The following is a 20,892-nucleotide window of genomic DNA, read 5'->3' as shown; positions in this document are numbered from 1 at the left end:
ATTGTGAATAAAGCTGCAATGAACATGGAAGTGCAGATATCTCTTTGAGATCCTTATTTCAATTTCTTTTGATGTGTACCCAGAAGTGGGTTTGCTGCATCATGTGGTAGTTCTATTTTTAAGATTTTGAGGAATCTCATAGTGGCTTCACCAATTCACATTCCCCCTAACAGTATACAAGTTTTCCCTTTTCTCAACATCCTTGTCAACACTTGTTATCTTTTTGATAATAGCAAAAGTAAAAGGTGTGACGTGATGTCTCACTGTGATTTTGATTTTGATTTTCCTGGTAATTCATAATGTTGAGCACCTTTTCATGTACTTATTGGTCACTTGCATGTCTTCTATGGAAAATATCTATCCAGAGCCTTTGTGCATTTTCGAATCTTTGTTGTTGTTATGGAGTTGTAAGAGTTCTCTATGTGCTTTGGATATGAATGCCTTATCACATATATGATTTTCAAATATTCTCTCCTTCTGTAGGTTTCTTTTTATTTTATTACTTGTTTCTTTTGCTATGCAGTAGCTTTTTAGTTTGATGTAGTCTCACTTATTTTTGCTTTTGTTGCTTCTGCTTTTGGTGTCACATTCAGTAAATTGCTGCTGCCAAGATAAATGTCAAGGAGCTCTTTCCCTGTTTCCTCCTAGAAGTTTTACTGTTTCATGTCTTATGTTTGAGTCTTTAGTCCATTTCAAGTTCATTTTTCTGAGCAGTGTAAGATAGAGGTCCAATTGCATTCTTCTGCATGTGGTTATGCAGTTTTCCCAACAGCATTAATTGAGTAGACTCTCCTTTCCCTATTGAGTTTCTTGGCTCCCTTGTCAAATCTTAGTGGACTGTGTGTAGGGGATTATTTATGGGCTCTCAACTATGTTCCATTGTTCTATGTGTCTATTTTTGTGGCAATACCATATTGTTTTGATTACTAAAACTTTTAGTGTAATTTGAAATCAAGAAGTGTGAAGCCCCTGGATCCTTATTTTTCTTTCTCAGGATTGCTTTGGCTATATGGGGTCTTTTATGGCTCCACAAAAATGATAGGATTGTTTTTTCTATTTCTGTTGAAAAATGCCATTGGAATTTTGATAGGGATTGCATTGAATCTATAGACAGCTTTGTGTAATACAGACATTTAAATAATATTAATTCTTCCAATACATGATAATGGGATATATTCCCATTTGTTTGTGTCTTCTTCAATTTCTTTCATCAAAACCTTGTTTTCAGTGGACAGATATTTCACCTCCTTGGTTAAATTTATTCCTAAGTATTTTATTCTTTCAAATCCTTTTGTAAATTGGATTGGTTTCTTTGTTTCTTTTTCTTTTTCAAATGTTTAGTTATTAGTGGGCAGAAATGCAACTGTCTCATATATGTTTTGTATCCTGTAACTTAAACAAATTTGTTTATTCTAAGAATTTTTTTGTAGAGTCTTAGGATTTTCTGTATATAAGATCATATCATCTGCAAACAAGGGCAATTTTATTTCTTCCTTTCTGATTTGGATGCTTTTCAATTTTTGTCTTTCCGAATTGCTCTAGCTATGACTTCCAGTGCTATGTTGAGTAGGACTGGTGAGAATGGGCCCTGTTGTCTTTTTCCTGATCATGGAAGAAAAGTTTTCAACCTTTCACCACTGAGTATGACGTTGGCTGTGAGTTTGTCATATATGGCCTTTGTTGTGTTGCAGTATGTTCCTTCCAGTTCCAATTTGTTGAGAGTTTTTACCATGAGAGGATGTTGTATTATGTCAAATGCCTTTTATGCATTTATTGAGATGATCATATAATTTTATCTTTCGTTCTATTAATGTGACATATCACATTTATTGATTTCCATTCGTTGAACCAACCTTGCATCCCAGAGATAAATCCCACTTGATCATGGTGAATTATTATTTTAATGTGATATTGAATTTGGTTTGCTAATATTTCTGAGAAATTTAGCATCTGTATTTATTGGGGTTATTTGGGTTACTGGTCTGTAATTTTCTGTATTTATTGGGGTTATTGTGTTATTGGTCTGTAGTATCCTTACACTTTGGTTTTCGTAGCAGGATAATGCTGGCCCCATAAATTGAGTTTGCAGGTGTTTCCTTCTCTTCAATCTTTTGGAAGAGTTTGAGAAGGATGGACATTCATTCTTCTTTAAATGTTTGATATTCACCTGTGAAACCACCTGGCCCTGGGCTTTTCTGTGTTGGAAGTTTTTTGAACCTCCTTATTTGTAATTAGTCTGTTCAGATTTTCTATTTCTTCATGTTTCAGTCTTGGTAGTTTGTATGTATTTGAAGATTTTATCCATTTTTTCTAGATTGTCCAGTTTGTTGGTTTATAATTGTTGACAGTAGTCTCTCAAGATCCTTTGTACTCTGTGGTACCAGTTGTAATATTTTCTCTTTAAATTCTCATTTATTTGAGCCCTCTCTTTTTTCTGATTTAGTCTAGCTAAAGTTTTGTCAAATCTTTCTTTTCAAAAAACTAGCTCTTCATTTCTTTCTATTATTTTCTGGTCTCTATTTCATTTATTTCTGCTCTGATGTTTGTTATTTCCTTCCTTCTGCTAACATTTGCCTTAGTTTGTTATTTTTCTACTTCCTTGTTAAGTAAAGTGAGGTTCTTTATTTGAGATCCTTATTTTTCCTTAATGTACCATTTGTTGTTGTAAGCTTTCTTCTTAGAACTGCTTTTGTAGCATCCCAGAGATTTTCATATGTTATATTTTTGTTTGTTTTAAGATATTTCTTGATTTCTTGTTTGATTTCTTCTTTGACCCACTGGTTGTGCAGGAACATATTGTTTAATATCCACATATTTGTTAATTTTCCAGCTTTACTTCTCTTATTGATTTCTAGTTTTATACCTTTGTGGTCAGAAAATATAATTACTATGATGTCAGTCTTCTTAAATTTGCTAAGCCTTGTTTTGTGACCTAACACTGCTCTATACTGGAGAATGTACCATGTGTGCTTGAGAAGAATGTGAATTCTGCTGCTGTTGGATGGAATCTTCCGAATATGTTTGTCAGATCCCTTTGGTTTAATGTATGGTTCATGTCCAACGTTTATTTGTTGATTTTCTGTCTGAATGAACTATCCATTGTTGAAAGTGGTGTGTTGAGTTCCCCTACTATTATTGTATTTTTGTCTATTTCTCCCTTCATATCTGTTAGTATTTGTTTAATATAGTTAGGTGCTCCATTGTTGAGTGCATATATATTTATGATTGTTATATCTTCTTGATGAATTGACCTCTTTATCATTACATAATGACCATCTTGGTCTCTTGTTTCTATTTTTGCCTAAGTCTATTTTGTCTGATGTAAATACAGCTACCTTTGCTCTCTTTTGGCTTCCACTTGCATGGAATATATTTTACCATGTCTTACTTTTGACATTCTGTGTGTCCTTAATACTCTACTGAGTCTCTTGTAGGCCGCATAATAGGGTCTTTTTTTTTTTTCTATCCAGCCACCGTATGTCTTTTGACTGGAGAATTCAGTTCATTAATGTTTAAAGAATTACTGTTACTTAACAGTCAACTAATGCCATCTTATTTGTTGTTTTCTGGGTGTTTTGTGTTTTGTAACTCTATTTTTCTTTTATTCTTTTCTTTTTACCTTCCTTTGTAAATTAATGATTTTCTATAGTGGTATACTTTGATTCCCTTCTGTTTATCTTTTCTGTATCTACTTTAAGTGTTTGCTTTGTGGTTACCATGAGGCTCACATAAAACATATGATAATTTATCTTTGATCACATTAAAAACTCTATCCTTTTATCCCCTTTCATATTTTCGATGTCACCACTTACATTTTTTTAAAATTGAGGTATAATTGAAATATGATATTATATTAATATCAGTTGTGCAACATAGTGATTCAATACTTTTAAATATTGCAAAATGATCATAATAAGTGTTGTTAACATCTGTCGCCATGTATAGTTACAAACAATTTTTCTTGTACTGAGAACTACATCTTTTCATATTGTGTACCCACTAAAAGTTGTTGAAGCTATAGCTATTTTTAATACTTTCTTCCTCCAACTTTTATATTAGAATCAAGGAGTTGACACATCACCATATTACAGTATTAGAGCATGCTGAATCTGACTATATGCTTGTTTTTACCAGTATGTTTCACATTTTCATTTGTTTTAATGTTACTAATTAGCATCCCTTTACTTCAGCTTGTAGAACTCTTTTCAACATTTCCTGTAAGACAGGTTTAGTGGTGGTGAATTCCCTCCATTTTTGTTTCTTAGGGAAAGTCTTTATTTCCCCTTCAATTCTGATTAACAGCTTTTCTGGTTAAAACATTCTTGTTTGACAGTTTCTTTCTCTTAGCAGTTTTAATAGATCATCCCATTCTCTCCTGGCCTACAAAGTCTCTACTGAGAAATTTAGATATCCTTATGGGAGTTTCCTTGTATGAGAAAATTTTTTTCTGTTGCTGCTTTTATAATTATCTCATTGTCTTTGGTTTAGACAGTCTTATGATTATGTGCATTGCAAAAGATTACTTTGAGTTGAATTTTGAGGTGATCTATTAGCTTTATAAACTTGGATATCCAAATCCCTCCCAGGCGTGGGACATTATCATCCATTATTTCTTTAAAGAAGCATTCTATCCCTTTCTCACTCTCTTCTCCTTCTGGGACTGCAATGATGTGTTTGTCATTTCTTTGACGGTACCCCATAGGTCAGGTAGGTGTTCTTCGTTCCTTTTCATTCTATTTTTTGTCTCCTCTAATTCAGTAATTTATTTTATTTTATGGAAGTATAGTTTATTTCCAATATTATGTTAGTTTCAGGTATACAATATAGTGATTTTATTTATTTATTTATTCACTCATTCATTTATTTTTGGCTGCACCATGTGGCACGTGTTATCTTAGTTCCCAAGCAGTGATCAAACCCATGCCCTGTGCAGTGAAAGTGCAGAGACCTAGCCACTGGACTGTCAGGGAATTCCTGATTTTATATTTTTATAAATTATACTCCATATAAAGTTATTATAAAATATAGGCTACATTTCCTGTGGTGTATGTTATATTCATATATTTTATTTATTTTTATACCTTGTAGTTTGTAACTGTTAATCCCCTTCCTATAATTTGCCACTCCTAAAATCCTCTCTCAACTGGTAACTAGTTTGTATCTGTGATTCTGCTTCTTTTTTGTTACAGTCATTTGCTTGTTTTATTTATTTAGTTTTTTGATTTCACATGTAAGTGAAAACATACAGTATTTTTCTTTCTCTATATGACTTTCACTAAGCTTAACCATCCAGGTCCATCCATATTGTTGCAAATGACAAAATTTCAGGAGATAGAGTGAAGTTTATAGATCATGTTCTCCAACTATAAAAATCTGTGAAATTGCTAAGGAGAATTCCCTTGTCAATTAAACGTAGCGACAACAAAAGATCTCAGTTCTTATTACATGTGATTAAAATGAGCAACACTGCCTACCTCTAAATCATCAAGTCAAAGTGATGGGGCAGCTTTAAATATCTTCTAATTTTTCATGATCTTAAAATTAGATAGAACTATTTTAAATGGCCAAAGTAGATGAACATTCACATCCTTCCTAATTTTAAAATTCAATAGTTCTTGTTTAGTGATTGTTAGGTTACTAGGGAACACAGCTGAGGACTCTAGTGTGGAATAGGAAGAGTTAAATGAAATGCTCTTTGGGCTTCTTGTCAGTATCGCATTATAAATCCCGTCTCTTTCCTCTTTTTTTTGTAGTAAGAGCAAACTTTATTTTCACATTTGGTAGATAACTAAGGCAGAGCATAAACAGTTTAGAGGAATAGAGAGGCAATGACTGCTTATTTTTCTAATAGTATATAGCCATTTGAGTAATTAATCTTGATCTATCCCCAGCAACTTTTTAATGCGAGGTAGTTATAAACCTTCCTAGGGATAACATTATAATTTCCAGACTGGGTCTGTTATTTCTATCATGATAATTGGAATTGTGTGTTGTAATTTACTTACTTAAGTTTCTTTTTTTCTTTTAGCATCTAGAGGTGCTCCATTTGCTTGTTTTGAGGAAATAAATGCAAGAGGAGATAAATTTGGAAACTGTGGCCGAAATTTTTGTAATTACCCGTATGTATTTAGAAAATTATAATTTTGTTTGGAATGTAGGTTGTATATTGCTAAGATTCTGGAACATATTATGTACAAGCTAAGATGCCATTTTATAACAAGTTTTCTCTTGTTTCATGATCTGAGCTGAACAGTATTACCTATTTCCTACAAACAACATGTTTTCAGTGTCTATAATGTTAGAATAATGACCATAAAAATCACCTGTGTTTATTGATGGGCTGAGGTAGGCATTGTGTTAGTTCCTTTATATTCATTATATATTTATGCTATATATTATAAATATATGTTTATATACATCAAATATTTGTAGTTAGAATTATTTATCCCATTGTACTAATGAAAAAAATCAAAGACCAATGATCATTTGCTCAAATTTCAGAAGCTAATATAGACCAGATCATGGCTGTCAGATTGCAAAAATGATTAATTTTTCCCTTGCTACATTTCTGCACAAAACAAAAAGAGCCACATCATACATGAGTCAGTGTGCTCAAAAAAATTTACTTAGAGAAAATTTTTGAAATGTGGATTTAAGTTAGTAAAATACTTTAAAAATTTAGCTATATCAGCAATCTACATTATTTCTGTAAATAATAAGAAACTTTTCTTCTTCATTATGCTTCTAGCCATGTGTTATGTGGAAAATTAGTTTGTACCTGGCCTCACAAAGCTTTAGTAAGACGCCGAAATTTATCTGTGATTTATACACATGTACGAGATGACCTGTGTACATCAACATTTCTAACCACAGGGAGGACACCTAGAAATACACTGACCACAGTTGAAAACCCTGAAGACAGAGATCAAACATTTGTAGAAGATGGCACTGTGTGTGGTCCTGAAATGGTAATTATAACTAAATATTTTAAGTGTTTTAAAAATTATTTTTTATGCTTGTACTCATTTTGCCAATATACCAACCAATGCATTTTAAAACAGCCTTATTGAGGTATCATTTGCCATAAAATTCACCCATGGTAAGTGTACAATTCATTGCTTTTGATTAATTTATAGAGTTGCACAACCATCACCACGTTCAGTTTTAGACCATGCTATCGACCCCCAGATTTCCCTGTTGCCCATATTGAACACCTCACCGCTAAGCAACACCCCTATTATTAACATCTAACAACAGTATGGTACATTTGCTATAATCAATGAAGCAATGTTGATACATTATTTTTAACTGAAGTCCATGCTTCATTCGGATTTCCTTGGCTTTTTACCTAGTGTCCTTTTGCAGGATTCCACTCAGAATACCACAGGACATTTATTAAGCTCCTCTTGACAATTTCTCAGAATTTCCTTGTTTTTGATGGCCTTGACATTTTGGAGTAGAACTGGTTGATATTCTGTAGAATGTCCCTCAATTTGGATTTGTGTAATGTTTTTCTTGTGATTAGATTGGGTTTATGTGTTCTTGGGAGGAAAATGCACAGGTAAAGTGCCCTTTCATCATATCAAGTATATGTGCATGTTGACATTAACCTTGATTACCTGGCTGAGGTAATGTTCCCAGATTTCTCACTGTAAAATTACTCTTTTCCCCCTCTTTCCATTTTGCACTTTATTGAAAAAGTCACTATGTATATACCAGACTTAAAAAGTAGGAAGTTATGTTCCGTCTTATCGAGGGCTCGGGATCTACATACATTTTTTATTGAGGTGTAGTTGATTTATGATATTATAAAAGTTTCACGTATGCAGCAGAGTGATTCAACATTTTTATAGATTATACTCTAAAGTTATTATAAAATATTGGTTATAGTCCCTTTGCTTGTATAATATATACTTGTAGTTTATTTATTTTACATATATTCTTAATCACCTGTGCCTCTCTTTCCCCTCCCCACTTCCCTATCCCCACTGGTAACCACTAGTTTGTTTTCTATACCTGTTTCTGTTTTGTTATGTTCACTCATTTCATATTTTAGATTCCATATATGTGATAATATATAGTATTTGTCTTTCTCTTTCTGACTTATTAAGTGTAATACCCTCAAGGTCCATCCATGTTGTCACAAAAGGCAAAATTTCACTTGTATTTATGGCTGAGTACTACTCTATTGTATATATGTACCACATCTTCTTTATCCATTCATCTGTTGATGGACACTTAGGTTGCTTCTGTATCTTAGCTATCATAAATAATGCTGCTATGAGTACTGGAGTGCATATATCTTTTTGAATTAGTGTTTTCATTTTCTTTGCATGTATATTTAGGTATGGAATTGATGGATTACATGGTAATTCTATTTTTAGTTTTTTGAAGACCCGCCATACTGTTTTCCACAGTGGCTATAGCAAAATACATTCCCACCAACAGTGCACTATGGTTTCCTTTTCTCCACACCCTCTCCAGCATTTATTATTTGTAGACTTTTGATGATAAACATTTGACGGGTGTGAGGTGATAATCTCATTGTGGTTTTGATTTGCATTTCTCTGATCATTAACAATTTTTTACATTTATTTTTTAATTTTAATTTTATGGGAGTATAGTTGATTTACAATGTTGTGTTAATTTCAGGTGTACAGCAAATTGATTCAGTTATACATGTACATATACTCATTCTTTTCTTAGATTCTTTTCTTGTATACGTTTTCCCAGAATCTTGAGTAGAGTTCCCTGTGCTACACTGCAGATCCTTGCTGGTTTTCTATCTTATATATAGTAGTGTGTGTATATTCATCCCAAGCTCCTGACTTATCACTCCCCACCATGTTTCCCCTTTGGTAACCATAAGTTTGGTTTTGATACCTGTAAGTCTGTTTCTGTTTTTCAAATAAGAATTTGTTTCATTTTAAAAATTAGATTAGACATATGAGTGATATCATATGATAGTTATCTTTCTTTGTCTGACTTAGTTCACTTAATATGAAAATTCTCTAGGTCCATCCATGTTGCTGCAGATGGCATTATTTCGTTCCTTTTTATGTCTGAGTAATAGTCCATTGTATATATGTACTACATCTTCTTTATCCATTTTTCTCTAGATGGACATTTAGGTTGCATCCAAATCTTGGCTATTGTAAATAGTGCTGCAGTGAACATTGGGGTACATGTATCCTTTCGGATTATGGTTTTCTCTGGATATATGCCCAGGAATGGGATTGCTGGATCATATGGTAGTTATACTTTTCATTTTTTAAGTAGCTTCCATACTGTTCTCCACAGTGGTTGTACCAATTTACGTTCCCACCAACAGTGTAGGAGGGTTCCCTTTTCTCCACACCATCTCCAGAATTTATTGTTTGTAGACTTTTTGTTGATGGCCATTCTGACCGGTGTGAGGTGATACCTTTTGTAGTTTTGATTTGCATTGCTCTGATAATTAGTGATGTTGAGCATCTTTTCATGTGCTGTTTGGCCATCTGTGTGTTTTCTTTGGAGAAATGTCTATTTAGACCTTCTGTCCATTTTTTATTGGGTTGTTTGCTTTTTTGACATAGAACTGCATGAGCTGTTTGTATATTTTGGAGATTAATCCCTCATTGGTAGCTTTGTTTGTAAATATTTTCTCCCATTCTGTGGGTTGTCTTTTCATTTTGTTTATGGTTTCCTTTGCAGTGCACAAGCATTTAAGTTTAATTAGGTCCCATTTGTTTATTTTTGTTTTTATTTCCATTACTCTAGGAGAGGGCTCAAAAAATATTTTGCTCTGATTTATGTCAAAGAGTGTTCTGCCTGTGTTTTCCTCTAAGAGTTTTATAGTATCTGGTCTTATATTTAGGACTTTAATCCATTTTGAGTTTATTTTTGTGTATGATGTTAAAGAATGTTCTAATTTCATTCTTGTACATGTAGCTCTCCAGTTTTACCAACACCACTTACTGAAAAGACTGTCTTTATTCCATTGTATATTCTTGCCTCATTTGTCGTAGATTGACCATAGGTGTGTGGGTGTATTTCTAGACTAAAGGAGACAGTAGAGAAAAATGTTCCAGACAAAGGAGCAAAATAAAAACCCACAAGAACAACTAAATGAAGTGGAGATAGACAAACTACCTGAAAAAGAATTCAGAGTAATGATAGTAAAGATCATCCAGGATCTCAGAAAAAGAATGGAGGGACAGACCAAGAAATTACAAGAGATGTTTAACAAAGAGCTAGAAGATTTAAAGAACAGACAGAGATGAACTATACAATAAGTGAAATGAAAAATACACTAGAAGGAATCAATAGCAGAGTAACTGAGGCAGAAAAACGAATAAGTGAGCTGGAAGACAGAATGGTAGAAATCACTGCCACAAGACAGAATAAAGAAAAAAGAATGAAAAGAAATGAGGGCAGTCTAAGAGACCTCTGGCGCAACATTAAATGCACCAACATTTGCATTAAAGGGGTCCCAGGATAGGAAGAGAGAGAGAAAGGGCCTGAGAATATTTTTGAAGAGATTATAGCCAAAAATTCTCTAACTTTAGCAAGGAAACAGTCACTCAAGTCCAGGAAATGCAGAGAATCCCATACAAGAGAAACCCAAGGATTAACACACTGAGACACATATTAATGAAACAAATAAAAATTAAAGACAAGAAAAAATATTAAAAGCCACAAGGGAAAATCAACAAATAACACACAAGGGAACCCTGATAAGGCTATCAGCTGATTTTTCAGCAGAAACTCTGCAGGCCAGAAGGGAATGGCTCTGCATATTTTAAATGATGAAAGGGAAAATCCTACAACCAAGAATATGCTATCCAACAAAGCTCTCATTCAGATTTGATGGAAAAATCAAAAGTTTTCCAGACAAGCAAAAGCTAAGAGAATTCAGCACCACCAAACCAGCATTAAAAAAATCCTAAAGAAAATTCTCTAGGCGGAAAAGAAAAGGCCACAACAAGAAAAAAGAAAATTATGAATGGAGAAGCTCACCATTAAAGGCAAACATAAAGTAAAGGTAGGAATTCATCCACACACAAATATGATATCAAAACAAGCAATTGTGAGAAGAGGGGAGTACAAATACAGGATATTGGAAACGCATTTGAAACTAAGAGATCAACAATTTTAAACAGTCTGGTATACATATAGACTGCTATATCGAAACCTCATGGGAACCACACAACAAAAATCTACAATAGATACACAGACAAAAAAGAAAAAGCAATCTAAGCACATCACTAAAGATAGACATCAAATCACAACACGAGAACAAAAGACAAAGGGAGAAAAAAGACCCCCCAAAAATCTAAAATAGTTAATAAATGACAATAAAACATACATATCAATAATTACCTTAAATGTACATATATTAAATACTCCAACCAAAAGACCTAGAATGGCTGAATAGATATAAAAACAAGACCTATATATATGCTGTCTACAAGAGACCCACTTCAGATCTAAGGACACATACAGACTGAAAGTGAGGGGATGGAAAAAGATAATCCATGGAAATGGGAATCAAAAGAAAGCTGGTGTAGCACTATTCATACCAGACAAAATAGATTTTAAAATACAGAATGTTACAAGAGGCAAAGCAGGGACAGTACATAATGATCAAGGGATAAATCCAAGAAGAAGATATAACAATTGTAAATATATATGCTCCCAACATAGGAGCACCTCAAAATATAAGGCAAATGCTAACAGCCATAAAAGGAGAAATCGACAATAATGCAATGATAGTGGGGGATTGTAACACCCCACTTTCATCAATGGACAGATCATCCAGACAGAAAACCAGTAAAGACACAGACCTTAAATGACACATAGACCAAAGGGACTTAATTGATATTTATAGAACATTCCATTTGAAAGCAACAGAATAAACTTTCCTCTCAAGTGCTCATGGAACATTCTCCAGGATAGACCATACCTTGGGTCATGAAGCAAACCTCAGTAAATTTAAGAAAATCGAAATCATATCAAGCATCTTTTCTGACCACAATGCTATGAGACAAGATATCAATTACAGGGAAAAAAAACTGTAAAAAATATAAACACATGGAGGCTAAACAATATGCTACTAAATAACCAAGAAATCACTGAAGAAATCAAAGAGGAAATCAAAAAATACCTAGAGACAAATTACAATGAAAACATAATAATCCAAAACCTATGGGATGCAGCAAAAGCAGTTCTAAGAGGGCAGTTTATAGCAATACAAACCTACCTCAAGAAACAAGAAAAATCTCAAATAAATCTAACCTTACACCTAAAGGAATTAGAGAAAGAAGAACAAACAAAACCCAAAGTTAGTAGAAGGAAAGAAATCACAAAGATCAGAGCAGAAATAAATGAAATAGAGACAAAGAAAAAAATAGCTAAGATCAATGAATCTAAAAGTTGGTTCTTTGAGAAGTTAAACAAAATTGATAAACCTTTAGCCAGACTCATCAAGAAAGAAAAGCAGAGGACTCAAGTCAATAAAATTAAAATTGAAAAAGGACAAGTTACAACTGATGATTATGAATTTTCAGCATCTTTTTATGTGCCTGTTTGCCTTCTGTATGTCTTCCTGGGAAAAATATGTATTCGGGTCTTCTGTTCATTTTTTAATTGAGTATTTTGGGTTTTTGATATTGAGTTGTATGACCTGTGTATATATTTTGCATATTAATCCCTTGTTGGTCATATCATTTGTAAATATTTTCTCCCATTCAGTAGGTTTTCTTCATTTTGTCAATGGTTTCCTTGCTGTGCAAAAGCTTTTGAGTTTAATTAGGTCCTGTTTGTTTATTTTTGCTTTTGTTTCCTTTGCCTTAGGTTACAGACCAAAAAAAATTATCACTACAATTTATGACAAAGAGCATTCTTTTATGTTTTCTTCAAGAAGTTTTATGGTTTCCAGTCTTACATTTAGGTATTTAATCCATTTTCAGTTTATTTTTTGTCTATGGGATGAGAAAATGTTCTAAATTAATTATTTTACATGCAGCTGTCCAGTTTTCCCAACATCACTTATTGATGTCTTTTTACCATTGTCTATTCTTGCTTCCTTTGTGATAGATTAATTCACCATAAGTGTGTTGGTTTACTTCTGGGCTCTCTATATGGGTCCATTAATCTTTGTGTCTTTTTTATGCCAGTACCATATTGTTTTGATTACTGTTGCTTTGTGATATAGTGTGAAATCAGGGAGAGTTATACATCCTGCTTTGTTCTTTTTCTCAAGATTGTTTTGGCTATTTGGGGTCTTTTGGGGTTCCATATACATTTTAGAATTATTTGTTCTATTTCAGTGAAAATATGTCATGGGTATCTTGATAGGGCTTGCATTAAATCTGTAGATTGCTTTAGGTAGTATGGACATTTTAACAATATCCTTCCAATCCGTGAACACAGTACATCTTTCCATCTGTTTGTATTGTCGTCAGTTACTTTCATCAGTGTCTTACAGTTTTCTAAGTACTGGTCTTTTACCTCCTTAGTTAGATTTATTCCTAGGTATTATATTATTTTGATGCAACTGAAATTGGAATTTTGAAAAAAAATTCTCTGATAGTGTATAAAAATGGGGCAGATTTCTGTATATTAGTTTTGTATCATGCATCTTTACTGAATTAGCTTTAGTAGTTTTTGTGGTATTTTTAGGGTTTCCTATACATAATATCATGTCATCTGCAAACAGTGACAGTTTTATTTCTTCCTTTTCAATTTGGATTTCTTTTATTTTTTTCTTGTCTGATTGTTCTGGCTAGGACTTACAATACTATGGTGAATAAAAGTGGTGAGAGGGGGCATTCTTGTCTTGTTCCTGATCTTAGAGGAAATGGTTTGAGCTTTTCACCATTGAGTATGATGTTAGCTGTGGAATTAGCATGTATGTCCCTTATTACATTGAGGTATATTCCTTCTATTCCCACTTTGCTGAGAGTTTGTATTATAAGTGGCATTGAATTTTGTCCATAGATTTTTCTGCAGGTATTGAGATAATCATATAATTTTTATTCTTAAATTTGTTAATATGTGTATCACATTGATTGAATTGTGGGTATTGAACCATTTTTGTATCTCTGGATTACATTCCCACTGCACCATGGTGTATGATCCTTTTCATATATTGTTGGATTTGGTTTGCTAATATTTTGTCGAGGATTTTTGCATCTATGTTTGTCAGTGATATTTCCTTGTAATTTTCTTTTTTGTGTGTGATATCTTGGTCTGGTTTTGGTATCAGGGTGATACTGGCCTCTTAGAATGATTTTGGGTACATTTCTTTCTCTGCAATTTTTTAGAATAATTTGAGCAAAATAGCTGTTAACTCTCTTACAAATGTTTGGTAGAATTTTACTGTGAATCCATCTAGTCCTGGACTTCTGTTTGTTGGGAGTGTTTTTAAATTACTGATTCTGTTTCATACTGGTAATTGGTCTGTTCAGATTTTGTTTTTACCCCTTATTCAGTCTTGGGAAATTGTACATTTCTAGGACTTTGTCCATTTCATTGTCATATAATTTTTGGAATATCTTTTATGATCCTTTGTATTTCTGTTGTATTAGTTGTAACTTTTTTTTCCATTTCTGGTATTATTGATTTGGGCCCTCTCTCTTCTTTTTCTTGATGGGTCTGGCTAAAGGTTTATTAATTTTGTTTCTTTTTCAAGGAACCAGCTCTTGTTTCATTGGTCTCTCCTATTGTGTGTGGGTTTTTTTTTTTGTCCCTATTTTAGTTATTTTGGCTCTGATCTTTATGATTTCACTCTTTCAAATAACTTTGGATTTTGTTTGTTCTTCTTTTTCTAGTTCCTTTAAGTAACTAAAGGAGTTTAAGTTGTTTAAGTTAAGTTGTTAAGTTGTTAAGTAAGTTTAAGTTGTTTGAGATTTTTCTTGTCTCCTGAGGTATGCTTGTATCATTATAATTTTCCTTCTTAGAACTACCTTTGCTGCATCCCATGGATTTTCAATTATAGTGTTTTAATTTTCGTTGTCTCCAAGCATTTAAAATTTCTTATTTGATTTCTTCAGTGATACATTTTTGTTGTGCAGCATATTATTCAGGCTCCACGTTTGGTTTTTTTTTTTCCCTCATAGTTAATTTCTAGTCTCAATCACCTTGTGGTCAGAAAAGATGCTTTATATGATTTCAACTAAATTTACCCGGACTTGTTTTGTGGCCTAGTATCTTTTTTTTGTGGCATGTGATCTGTCCTGGAGAATGTTCCCTGTGCACTTGAAAAGAATGTGTATTCTACTGCTTTAGATGGAATGTTCTATATATATCTATGAAGTCTCTTTGTTTTAATGTGTTATTTAAGGCCAGTGTTTCCTTACTGATTTTCTGTCAGTATGATCTCTTCATTGTTGTAAGTGGGCCGTTAAAGTCCCCCACTATTATTATGTTACTGGCAATTTCTCCCTTTATGTCTGTTAATATTTGCTTTATGTGTTTAATTGCTTCTGTGTTGGGTGCATGCATATTTAAAGGTTTTCATATCTTGTGCTAATCCTTTTATCATTGTCATCATTTATATTATCATCTCTGTTTCTTGTAACAGTCTTTATTTTAAAGTCTATTTTGTCTGGTATAATTATTGCTATCCTGGCTTTCTTTTTGTTTCCATTTGTATGGAATACCCTTTTTTATTCCCTCACAGTTAGTCCATGTGTGTCTTTAGCTCTGAAGTGAGTCTCTTGTAGGCAGCATGTATATGATCTTGTTTCTGTATTCATTTAGCTACTCTGTGTCTTTTGATTGGAACATTTAGTCCACTTTCCTTTAAAGTAATTATTGATAGTCATGTACTTATTGCTATTTTATTATTTGTTTTGGGGTTGTTTTTGTACTTCTCTTTTTTGTTACTTTCTCTTTTTGCTCTCTTACCTTCTGATTTAATGACTATAGTTAGTGTTATGTTTGCACACATCTTTTTTTGTGTGTGTGTATCTATTATAGATTTTTGGTTTGTGGTTAACATGAAGTTTATATAAAACTATATATATATATATATATATATATATAATTTTAAATTGCTGATTTCTGAAGTTCAACCACATTTTAACAATCCTGCATTTTACTCCCCTTCCCCCACATTTTTGACATCATATTTCACATATTTTTGTTTTTCATATCCCTTTACTATTCATTGTGGATATAAGTGACTTTACTGTTTTTGTCTTTTAACCTTCCATGTATATAAATATGTGGTTGATTTACTACCATTACTATATATTTTCATTAACCAGTGAGATTTTTTGTTTTGTAATTTTCACGTTTCTAGTTGTGGCCTTTTCATTTTCATTTAGAGAAGTCCCTTTAACATTTTTTGTAAAGGTGGCTTGCTGGTGCTGAACTCTTTTAGCTTTTGCTTGCCTGTAAAACTGTTGATCTTACCATCAAATCTGAATGAAAGCCTTGCCAGCTAGAGTATTGTTGGTTGTCGTTTTTCTTCCTTTCATCACTTCAAAAATATTGTGCCACCCCCTTCTGACCTGCAAAGTTTCTGCTGAAAAGTCAGCTAATAGTCTTATGGGAGTTCTCGTGTATGTAATTTGTTGTTTTCCCCCTTTTGCTTTTAATATTCTTTGTCTTTAATTTTTGCCATTTTCACTACAGTGTGTCTTGGTGTATTCCTCTTTGGGTTGATCCTATTTGGAACTTTCTCAGCTTCCTGTGCTTGGATGTCTGCTTCCTTTTCCAGGTTAGGGATTTGTTTCAGCTATTACGTTTTAAAATATGTTTTCAGTCCCTTTCTCTCTCTCTTCTCCTTCCGAGATCTCTATAAAATGAATATTAGTGCACAGAATATTGTACCAGAGGTCTCTTAAACTTTCCTCATTTCCTCTTACTCTTTTTTCTGTTCGGCATCAGTGATTTCCACTACTCTGTCTTCCAGCTCACTGATCCACTCCTCTGTATCAATTAGTCTATAATTGATTTCTTCTAGTATGTTTTCTATTTCAGTTATTGTATTCTTCATCTCTGTTTGGTTGTTCCTTATATTTTCTAACTCTTTTTTAGAAACTTCTAACTTTTCACTTTTTTCTTCCAATCTTCTCCTGAGTTCTTTGATCATTACCTTCAATTCTTTGTTGGGTAGACTTGCAGATCATTTTAAACTTTCAAGACTTGTTGTTAAGCTCTTTGAAGGCATAGAGTAAATATTTTAGGGTCTAAATTTTACTTTAGGCTAAATTTGCCCCAGTTCTGAGTTGTGACCCTTCTATGGTCTCTATTGAATATTCTGTTCATTCAACATGGCCTGTACATTCACGCTGATAGGACCTTGTATGATTTCCATGTTGTATGATTTCTGGAACTATTCATCTTATAGTTCCTTGCTAATTTTTTTCCTCTGGAAGTAGTTCTTGTTCAGTCTTATGGATGTTAGCCCTGTGCAGGTGCAGATTGTATTCAGCCAAAGACAGAAGGCAGTTCCTATGTAGGTTTATAGAAATCTTTCATTTGTAGTTCTCTCCTCTAGAATAGTCTTCCCAGCAAATTCTAGGTTCCACAGCCTCCTAACCTTCACATACTTGAATCCCCATCTCCTTTACTCAACAAGATTTCCCAACTGTGTTTGGGTTCCTCCTCACTACACCTTAATCAGGAAATTGCCTCCAAGCAAAGAGCCTGGAAAATAGGAGGGCTCACCTCATTTGTTTTTTATTTTTTTCTCAGAGATCATAGTCTTGTTCTGCCTATAGTCCAATGTGTAAAAATAGTTGTTTTCTATAATTTGTCTAGTTTTCTAGTTATTTATGGTAGGAGGGTAATGGTGGACCATTATTGAGCCTATAAATAATTGCATTGCCATAAAAAGTGAAGGAACAGTAAATGTATTGTTTCTGAATTTGAGGGCACTAGTGAGAACCAGTTCCTAGTTTTAAAATGTTTCATTTCAGTTTATAAAAGCATAGCTAATAAACTGAGGATTAGAAATGCATCAAGAAGAAAGAAAAAGGGCTTTCTGATATATCATCTGAAATGTATAACCACAGTTAATTTTTCTCATTATTTAATTTAGCCCTGTATAATTGATTCTTATTCCCCTGGATTTTGAGTTAGCAGTTTGCTTTCATATGGCATTATATTCCTGGATATAAAGGATTCCAATAAAGCCTAATTCAGCCATATGGTGTGTTCTGAAATTGTCTCCTCAGTATCAGCTTAAGCACCGTATCCTGTACCTGTGAGTCTAATTCTTGAATTCAAATAGTGTAGAATACCTGATATGATCCTTTCTACATGTCAGTGAAGACCTAGTTTCTATCCTGTACCTGAAAGCAGAAACTTTAGGTAAACATTAGAGAAAAGCACAAACTACCAGTTGATCAAAAGCCTGAAAAGTTTGAATGGTTCATTTATTAGAGTCATCAATAGTATGGGAATGGAGAAAAGCAAAATCTCTTATTTTGCAGACAGGGGTGTGATAATAACTATTTATTAAGAGTTTGATCAAAGTTTCTCTTGAGGATAAGAAAATATTATGAAGAGAAGTGGACTTGAGTTTCTACAAGCATTCAATCCATTCTAGTTACATGTACAATATATGAAACATTTATGCTAAGAACATTAGTTATGCTTATATTAATAACATTTAAAATTAACCTAGGGAAGGCTGGCTGAATTTCTTTGACAGTTCTTCCTATGCAGCTCTTACATTGCTATCTATTAGGAAATAATGGAGAATATCATAAATTAGGAGTTTGGGATTACAGTATACACACTACTATGTATAAACTAGGTACACAACAAGGACCTACTGTACAGCACAGAGAACTATATTCAAGGTCTTGTAACAACCTATAATGGAAAAGAACCTGAAAAAGAAAACATATGTATATATCTGAATCACTTTGCTGTACACCTGAAACTAACACAACATTGTAAATTAACTACTTAAATTTAAAAATGAATTAAAAAAAGAAAGATATTGTAAAATTCTTCCCAACTGCAATTAGGAACAATAGTTTCTCTTATTTTGTAAAAAGCCATTACAATATGATGAGTTTTCATTAAAAAACTAATATCTTACAAAAATAAATAAATAATGGAGAATACCAAACAAATTGTAATTATTTCTAGCATTCTTATATTTATGAGATAAGAGAACAAATCTGTTATTTTCTGATGGCAATCTCAGAAACCTCAAAGATAGTTTTAGGTATTATTAAAATCATGAAGAAAAAAAAATATTTTTGACTTTAGACTCTGACCTTGGTAAGGTAAAGTCACCAGAGTTGTCCAAGGTGGTTACTTAATTAAAAAGGATTATTGGTTATCTAGTAAAAATTGCTTAACTCCCTGTTAATCAAAGTGACAGTGCAAGAGCTTGCATAAAATAGGAAAAGGTACTAAAATTATAGGGAACTTTAGCTCTTTCAAAAAACAGGGAGGTTTTTAAAAATAACCATTTACATAATACAAAGCATAGAAAATTATTCTGGTGAAATATGGAATCTCTGCCATCCAGGTAAATTTATAGAAAGTAAACAAAAACCTTGGACTACCACTGTAAAGAGCAAACTGAATACTTCACAAGCAATTTCCATGTATACAATTTTTAAAAACCCAAATTCTAATTTTGCATCAATATAGTATGAGGCTTTATGGTATTCACAAGGATATTTGTTAAATTATCTTATGAATGACCCCACCAAAATTGAACAATTGTTGCTAAATTTTTTTCAGAATCATTATTTTCTTGTGCATAGGTATTATCAACAAAACCAAGGTTACCTTGCACAAAATGTCTATAATTTTCCATATTCATTCAAGCCTTGACATTCACTGTCCTCTTTCATATTCTGAAACAACCAGATATAGCATTAGGATAAAACAGTTTTGTCTTTTGAGAAGCAATTACACATCCTATTATCCTGAGACATAATTGTCTTCTGCCATTATTGCTACTGGCATGTCCTAATTGTAGTAATTATAATTTTTAAACCAATTAAGTTATATTTCAGGAAGATGTAAAGGTAGATAATTTATTTCTGCCTCTCATACAGAAGCTAGTTAGCAGCCTAAAAACTCATACACACCTAATACAATCCCTTACAGTCACACTCATTTTCTTTTTAAAGTGACAAAAATGAACAAGTTAATACAACCCAAAGGTATAGCCATTCTGTAATATATAAACTAAGCAAAATTGTATGTGTATACACATGTGTATATGCATATATACAAGCACTCACAAATATATACACATCATGAGCAGACTTACTGACTTGGTCAAGAATCAGAAACAAAAACAAAGCAACAAAAAACCAAAATGAGAAGAAAAAAACTCAGAGAAATGGAGAATCAGCCAAGTTAAATTTTTGATGCCACTTGGGAATCACCCTACTTTAGAGGCATTAGGTGAAAGAATGTTGAAATACAGTTGTTAGGTTCGAAGTAAAATCTGCTAATGTCCTATAGAGTAATAAAACCGTAATTTCGGGTTATCATTTCAATCAGACAAAACTCATTTACATACCGGCCAGACAAAAACTATGTTAACATATAAGTTCACAAAATCTAGGCTCTTATCAGTACTGACTAGCAAGTTATACAAAGTACATTCCTTAGATAATTAAATAACCTTTAGGTTTACCTTAGATGGGTCCTTTAATGAATGTTCAGAAATGACATTGAAAAGAAATGTGGTTCTCCAATTTTCTCTATTTACAAGTGTGGACAATTTTTAACAGGTATATTAGCAATATTCCAGCAATATTTGTTTTTAATGACCTCCACACCTCTTTTTAACAGCAACATTACTTTTAAGTAATTTTTATACAGCTCATTTTTTTATGTTCGGCAATATGTAATCAAGTGCTCTTGCATGCACTATAGGGAGTAATTTTTAGCTAACATTTGAAGATCTCATGTGAA

At 32.9% G+C, this 20,892-nt stretch overlaps 1 protein-coding gene across 1 annotated transcript in view; it reads left to right on the top strand.

Annotated features, from left to right (window-relative positions):
- Positions 1-20,892, top strand: part of LOC307179583 (disintegrin and metalloproteinase domain-containing protein 5-like) — a 129,895-nt gene that overhangs the window by 84,057 nt on the left and 24,946 nt on the right. The window contains exons 15-16 of the mRNA XM_079908939.1: positions 6,029-6,119; positions 6,749-6,968. Of these exons, the coding sequence (XP_079765065.1) occupies positions 6,029-6,119; positions 6,749-6,968 (311 nt within the window). The remainder of the gene's footprint in view (positions 1-6,028; positions 6,120-6,748; positions 6,969-20,892) is intronic.

Source organism: Stenella coeruleoalba, assembly GCF_951394435.1.
Source record: "Stenella coeruleoalba genome assembly, chromosome: 21".
Lineage (NCBI taxonomy): Eukaryota > Metazoa > Chordata > Mammalia > Artiodactyla > Delphinidae > Stenella > Stenella coeruleoalba.
Note: the sequence above shows the minus strand (reverse complement) of the source record. Positions and strands in the feature narration are given on the sequence as shown.